The sequence below is a fragment of the Rutidosis leptorrhynchoides genome, chromosome 5, assembly GCF_046630445.1.
Source record: "Rutidosis leptorrhynchoides isolate AG116_Rl617_1_P2 chromosome 5, CSIRO_AGI_Rlap_v1, whole genome shotgun sequence".
Taxonomy (NCBI): Eukaryota; Viridiplantae; Streptophyta; class Magnoliopsida; order Asterales; family Asteraceae; genus Rutidosis; species Rutidosis leptorrhynchoides.
The window spans coordinates 410,988,737-410,996,755 of NC_092337.1; the positions used below are offsets into that span (position 1 = coordinate 410,988,737).

The following is an 8,019-nucleotide window of genomic DNA, read 5'->3' on the forward strand; positions in this document are numbered from 1 at the left end:
AACAAAGGAAGGTAAATTAGAAAGTTTAATACGGAGTAATAATATATATTGGTTATGGTTATTTTTTGCAGGTAGGGTTTTGAAACAGAAATAAATAATATGGTAAGAATGGTAAGAAATATTAAACAGATCTTTTGGTCAAATTGGTCTTTGTCTTATAATCTTTTCCTATTTTGACTATTTATGCGGGTAAATCAAATAAAACAAGATGAAATAATGTGATTGGTTGTAGTAGTTTTATATTTGGTTGTAAATATGACTTTCCTTTTAAAAAAAAAAAAAAAAAAAAAAACAATTATGTACTTTTTGTAAATAAGTTACATTAGATTTAGAGCATATAAACTTCAGAGCTTGAAAACAGAAACAGTAAAAAAAGATCCAGTAAAATCTTTAAAAGTATAAAGTTTATAAATTTGATATTTTAAACAAAAAGTAATTAAAATAGATCACAGCAGAGAGAAGTGTATATCACCTTTATTTGAAGGAGCTGGTGTCATATCCTCATATTCTTGTCCAAAGCAAGAAAAAGGTGACCATGAGATTCTGTCCATAACAAAAAAGTAAGATTTGAAATAATCAAGAAAACAGACAAATTTGAATAATAAACATTAAATGCTCAAAATCTCATCAATCAAAAAAGGTGATTGTAAACTTAACTATGAAGTAATTCACTAAGATGCTGCTGCTGGTATTTGCACTAAAGTTCCAACCTTTTTCAACTTGTTCATCTCAACCTTCATGGGTTTAATTCTTCATTTAATTTTATTAATTCTTGGCTGCTCAATTCCATCTCTTCTCTGTCAAGTTTCAGGTATAACAAATTTCAAGAATTTTCTGTTTGATAATGTAACCACTTGTTCCGTACGAAAAGATCAAAAATTTTGATCCCTTATATGAATTTTGATCCCTTAGTTAATAATAATTTGAGGGTCTGAAAACGGTCACGAGATAACTTGGTTAGCCCCCGTACGTGGGAGTAGAAAAAACTCTATTTTTCTGAGTAGCCTGAACAGTGAAAACTTCTTTAACGTAATGGTAGAAAATACTTCCCTTTCCGGATAGCTCGAACATTGAAAACCTTATATGTTTACCCGTTTACGTTTGTATATGATTTGAAGCTATTAGAGTAGCTAGATTCTGCTAATATTTAAACTGCAGAACATATTTTAACTATGATTTTGTGCTTATTACAGTTCTCGTTTTTTCGCCAAAAAAAATAATAATTTGTGCTTATTGAGTTGCATAAATTTCATATGATGCAAATGTTTATTTGAATTCTTTGCAGAATTTGTAAGTGTAGACTGTGGAGGAACAAGTAATCATACTGACCCAAAAACCACTTTACCATGGGTTTCGGATTCGGGTCTCATTGGTTATGGGACATCAGTGGAGATTGAAAACCCGAATGGGAATTCGATTCAATATCAAAATCGAAGAGACTTTCCCATAGACAACAAGAAGTACTGCTATACTTTAAACACAACCGAAAGAAGACGATATATAATTCGTGCCACCTTTTTGTATGGTAGTTCACAGAATGAAAATACATACCCGAAATTTCAGTTATATTTGGATGCAACTAGATGGGCAACAATTAGTGTGATGGAAGCATCAACGGTTTATATTAAGGAAATGATCATTAGGGCACCTTCGAGTTCAATTGATGTGTGTTTGTGTTGTGCTACAACGGGTTCACCTTTTATATCAACACTCGAACAACGGCCATTGAATCTTTCTATGTATGCTACGGATTTCGAGGATAACTTCTACTTAAAGGTAGCAGCCCGAGTTAATTTTGGTGCTGCAAGCACAGAAGCATTAAGGTACGCTCTGATCTTATTACAAGTGTCAAAATGGGCAGGTCATGAAGGTTGAGTAACGGATCAAACCGGATTCGGATCAAGAAATGAGTTTACTAATTAGTACATGTTGTGTCTGATTTGGTTGACCCATAAACATTATGTTCCGTTAAATAGTTATTTAAAAGATTTTTCTTAGAACAGCTCTTAGAGTTTTCGTTAACGTGCATTAATATGTCGTACGTAGTGATTACTGTTGACTTTTTAATGATGGTTAGTTATGTGTACAAGTCTTTTTGCATGTTAACTCAGGGCTGACGTTAGAAAAAACGTAACAACTGGATTTTTCTAACGACAACCCTGGGCTGTCATTAATGTGCATTAATATATTGTTAGGGCTATCGTTAGAAAAAACCCTAACAGTTGGATTTTTCTAACGACAACCCTGGGTTGTCATTAACATGCATTAATATATTGTACGTAGCGGTTACTGTTAACTTTTTAGTGGCGGTTATTAAAGTGTACACATATTTTTTGCATGTTAACTTCCAATCTGTTTGATCTATCCCATTAGACGCGTTCCCTAAGGAGCTAATTTTTTTAATTGACCCGTTTGAATCATTTCAACAATGCTTAACAGGTACCCAGATGATCCATATGACCGAATATGGGATTCGGATCTTGCAAAAAGGCAGAACTTTTTGGTAGGAGTGGCACCGGGTACAATACGAATCAACACAACAAAAGATATAAACACGAACACGAGAGAATATCCGCCTGTCAAAGTCATGCAAACTGCAGTTGTAGGCACTCAAGGGACACTTAGCTACAGATTAAACTTAGAAGATTTTCCCGCAAACGCTCGAGCGTACGCCTATTTTGCAGAAATTGAAAACTTGCCTGAAAACGAAACTCGAAAGTTCACAATGATGGAACCATACATACCTGATTACAGCAATGCAGTAGTGAATATTGAAGAGAATGCTAATGGGACCTACACGTTATACGAACCTAGTTATATGAACATATCGTTGTCTTTTGTTTTGTCATTTTCGTTTAAAAAGACACAAGATTCTACGCAAGGACCGCTCTTGAATGCACTTGAGATCAGTAAATATGTACCGATATCTCCTAAGACGGATAGAAAAGATGGTAACTTTATGCACTTTTCAGTTATATCAGAGCGTTATCCGAAATTGTATACTAACAATTTTTTTTGTTTTTTTTTTTTTTTTAACTTTTTCCACCGAAGTGAATGTTCTTGATGCGTTTCGTTCAATGCTTGACATTAGCGATTTGATTGAAGAAGGTGATCCATGTGTTCCTGCTCAATGGGAATGGGTGAGTTGCAGCTCAAATGTTCCTCCTAGAATCTCCAAAATGTGGGTCCAGATATCATCATCATAAGAATAAAAATAATTTATTTTTTTTAATGTGAATTTAAATTTATACTAATATGCTTGAACAGCGCATTGTCAGGTTCGAATTTGGAAGGTGAAATTCCATCAGGGATAAAAGACTTGCAAGATTTGACAGAATTGTAAGTTTCAGTGAACTACAATGAGAGATTATAGTAAATACTAATAGTCCGAGTTTGACTTTTCAATTCTATCTTTACTAACTTAGACTTAAAATACTTTTTTTTGTGTTATGTATTATATTATATGATGAAATTTATATGAATGTACTAGGCTTCAAACGTGTTTTCATTTATATAGATTACATTAAATATTACTCCGTATATAACAGAAATCAAAACATTTTAAGTCAAAGTTAGTGAAGAAAGACTTGAAAGGTCAAAATGAGACTATTAAATTGGAACGGACAGAGTAGTAAATAGTATATAGTATAATTACTGTTTTGGTCCCTGACTACTGGTTTATATTTATCAGGTGGTTAAATGAAAACTCACTCAGTGGATCTATCCCTGATATGAGTAATCTTGAAAAATTGACTATTGTGTAAGTTTTCGTCTTTTCAGTTTATGCTCTAAAAATACGTTAGTAGTCGCTAACTGTCGTGTTTTATAGTCGCTAACTGTCATGTTTTATAGTCGCTTACTGTCGTGTTTTATTGGAGCAAATTTCAGACATCTAGAGAACAACAAGTTGACTGGTTCTTTACCTTCTTACTTTGGTACTTTGCCAAATTTAAAAGAACTGTACGTGGCGATTTTTCAGATCTTAATTTCTCATATGTTCATCGAATTTTAATATAGGCATTTTGATTGATAATATAATTATATGTTAAATTTAATTAATTATTGTCCAGGTATATACAAAACAACTCTCTTTCTGGGGACATCCCTCCTGGACTATTAACTGGAAAAGTGAATTTTTTGTAAGTATGCTTCTTTCTAAATTATGAGAGTAAATCAGTCTGATGCAATCATAAACGTATTCAACCTGTTTGACCCGTTTCCCTCTTTTAACAAAAAAAGATTACCTGGCTCATTTGACCCATTATGATAATACATAAACCAAATCACTTGATTGTTGAGTTAATGGGTCGAAATTGTCACCTCTGGATAATACTTAAACTATATCCTTTGATTCTTGAGTGAATGGGTCTGACATTGTCACCTCTAGGTAATACATAAACCAAATCCTTTGATTGTTGAGTTAATGGGTTGAGATTGTCACCTATACTACCAATGCAATACCTTTTTGGCCTTGTAATTAATTCCTTGCTACATCTTTGAAGATCCAATAACGTTTTTCGATTGCAGCTATGCTGGTGGTAACCATGGTCTACACAAACACGAGAAGAAAAAGTCACATTTCAAAGTAATATTTGGAATTTCAGTTGGAATACTTGCAGTTCTATTTATTTTGTTCATCGGAAGCTTGTTACTACTACGTCATTTTAGAAAAAAAGCACCTACTCAAAGAATTGAAGAAAAAGGTACTTTATTTGTTCATACAACCATACATAACATTGCTTGATCACGTCTGGGTGCAGTTTACTTTTTCTTGAAAATCATCAATCGTTAATGAGCAGTGATCCGTACACCACCAAGTTGTATCCATACAGCTTTAAAAGGTTGTACAGTACAACATTATAATGCATGTATAATGCATTAAAAGGTTGAGTTGATGTAAAGTACAGTACAACATTATAATGCATGTTTAGTGGTGTATAAATAATTTTGGTAGTGTATCGATATCACCCATCATAAATTATGTTAACATAAATATGGATGCATAACAACATATCATTACATGCAAATTTATTGATTGGAAAATTATGAACTAATCGTTACTCCAGGAGCAATTTCATCACGAAGAAGCATGATCGGTTCGACCGCGTACTCAGCTGCACGAGGTGGAAGTTTAATGGAAGAAGGAACATCGTACTATTTTTCGCTTGCTGAGATAGAAGAAGCTACCAGTGGGTTCTCAAAGAAGATTGGTAAAGGAAGTTTCGGACCTGTTTATTATGGTAAAACGAAAGACGGAAAGGAGTTGGCCGTTAAAATGATGGCTGATTCGTCTAGCCATGGCGCCCAACAATTTGTCACCGAGGTAGTTATTTAAAAAAAGGATTTTTTTAACCACAGCTTGCTTTTAACGTGCATAAAAGGGTTATACATAGCGGTTATAGGTTGACTTTCAAGTGACCTTTATGAATTGTACAACCCTTTTATGCACGTTGACGACAACCTTTAAGGCTGTCGTTAGAAAAATCCTTAAAACAATAGTTGTAACATCGTTTTTAGTCTTGTACAAATACTTATTACAAGAAGGAAGTAACATGAAGTATTACTTACAGGTTGCACTTTTGTCAAGAATTCATCATCGAAATCTAGTACCTTTAATAGGATACTGCGAAGAAGAACATCATCGAATGTTGGTTTACGAGTACATGCACAATGGAACCTTGCGAGATCATATACATGGTATGCAACTAACTATCTATCTCCGCTTTTCGTATGTGATCACATAAGTTATATTAGTCAAACACATAAACAGATAAGGTCAACAAGAAGCATTTAGACTGGCGAGCGCGTCTACGCGTTGCAGAAGATTCAGCTAAAGGTCAATTCAAACTTCTGTTTTCTGATATCCTTAAAAACATTTACAAAGAACATTTGACAGATAGTTGAACTTGTTTCAGGTCTTGAGTATTTGCACAACGGATGCCACCCGAGTATCATTCATCGGGACATTAAAACTAGCAATATTCTTCTAGACATTAATATGAGAGCTAAAGTGTCAGATTTTGGTCTTTCGAGGCAGACCGAAGAAGACCTGACACATATATCAAGTGTAGCACGAGGGACCGTAGGATACCTTGACCCCGAGTAAGTTAGACAACTAATTAACACAAATTTCATATAAACCATTGATCTTAAGTTATAGATATTGTTACTTAACCAAGTTTTTCCAATAACCAGGTATTACGCTAACCAACAACTAACTGAAAAAAGTGACGTCTATAGTTTTGGAGTTGTTCTGTTAGAACTGATCTCGGGAAGAAAGCCTGTTTCTCCTGAAGAGTACGGAGCTGATTGGAGCATTGTTCACTGGGTAAGTATACAGATCGCCACATCAGCGCCACGTCAGCACTTCTTCACCGGTACAGCCAAAGGCTGACTTGTGAGTATTTATATATTTAAACTTTTTTTTTTTAATTATTTGTGTAGGCGAGGTCTCTGATACGTAAAGGAGATGTGGTAAGCATCATAGATCCGACATTAGCACAAGATGTGAAGATCGAGTCTGTCTGGAGAATAGCGGAAGTAGCAATTCAGTGTGTGGACCAAAACGGATCTTGTAGGCCAAGGATGCAAGAAATCATATTGGCGATACAAGATGCAATCAAAATCGAAAATGGGAATGATGGGAAGATAACGTCTGATAGTTCAAGAGCACAATCTTCGCGCAAAACGTTATTAACTACCTTTCTTGATATTGATAGCCCAGATCTTTCTAATGATTGCCTAATACCTTCTGCTAGATGATACTTGGTGTGGTGTATACTCTTATCTTATTGACTATGAAGAAACTGATACCATGTTTTCTTCTTTTTTTTTTTTGTTTGTAAGAAAAACAACTTATGTATATCAAAATTTTCAGAGTTTACATTTGATGTAACATGTCAATGATTTTGTATCTTTTATTTATCATATGTTGAAGAATCACACGTCGGGTATCATACCCGACTAAGACGTCTTCTGCTACAAACAATGGGTTTAGCTGCTAACATGTTATTAACTGTTAGTTTTGTAAAGAATGTACTATGGAGCAGGATCTCCAATAACTGTATTGAACCTATCTACTAACATTGTTAGTATTACAAACAACATTCTAAGTGATTTGAGTGATTAGAACTTACTAGGTTACAAAAATACGAACAGTTTCGTTTCATACAACAATAAAGAAAAATAAAAAATCGCAAATGGACCATGTGGTTTGTATCTGATTAGTACGATTCATGTGATTTTTTTTTAAGTGGATGGTCCACGTTGTTTTCACTTGTTACGTCGATAGTTCATGTCAACGCTAGTTAAAAAGTATCGTTAAATCTTATCACATGCCAGACATATGAGGGTGTTTGTGTCATGTAACCAAATCTCTTTCTCATTTAACTTGTATACTTTCTCATCTCAGTATCAACGTCAGAATTATGATGACTAACCCACGAAGCAACACGAGTTCAAGGGGTATCGATTATTGAAACAATAATACTTAAGGTCATTTTCTAAATAAATTCATCTAGTTTAGTTACAAACGTCAAATAATAATTATTTGAATACAACAAAACAAAAATTTCGATGAATCAAACCAGAAGCCATAAAAATGTTAAAAATTCTTGAAGACGTACCTATTAAATTATCATGTCGCTCTTAGATCTTCAACTACCCCTAGTGGGCCCTTTTTGGTAGATTACTCATTATTGGGTCGCTCTTGTTAGCAGAGGCGGATCCAGGATTTGCAGTCACCGGTTAAAATCTAAAAAAATTTCTACTAGATGTTTTATTTCAATGGTGTCACTCATACAAAATTTACACTATCCACTAGTTTCACTAGTTAAAAACACCAAAAATTTTCCACTACATCGCGTATTTCAGTGGTGTCCCGTGACACCACACTCAACACACTAGGTACGCCCCTGCTTGTTAGGCTTGATCCACCTTCTCATGCTAACTGTGGTAATACTTAGCAAGTGAACTACTCTTAATGGACCGGCTTTAATAGGCTTGGCCCATACCATAGTA

The 8,019-nt window shown here is 34.3% G+C and overlaps 1 protein-coding gene across 1 annotated transcript; it reads left to right on the forward strand.

Moving 5' to 3' along the window:
- The first annotated feature begins 704 nt into the window (after nucleotides 1-704).
- On the forward strand, nucleotides 705-6,989 carry LOC139847470 (probable LRR receptor-like serine/threonine-protein kinase At1g67720). Its single transcript, XM_071837139.1, has 15 exons — nucleotides 705-811; nucleotides 1,286-1,823; nucleotides 2,440-2,951; nucleotides 3,052-3,181; nucleotides 3,268-3,339; nucleotides 3,692-3,760; nucleotides 3,889-3,960; nucleotides 4,071-4,139; nucleotides 4,528-4,703; nucleotides 5,067-5,323; nucleotides 5,571-5,697; nucleotides 5,771-5,836; nucleotides 5,916-6,102; nucleotides 6,196-6,328; nucleotides 6,445-6,989. The coding sequence occupies exons 1-15, from the start codon at nucleotides 739-741 to the stop codon at nucleotides 6,760-6,762; spliced, it is 2,799 nt and encodes a 932-aa protein (XP_071693240.1). The 5' UTR covers nucleotides 705-738; the 3' UTR covers nucleotides 6,763-6,989.
- The last annotated feature ends 1,030 nt before the right edge of the window (nucleotides 6,990-8,019 follow it).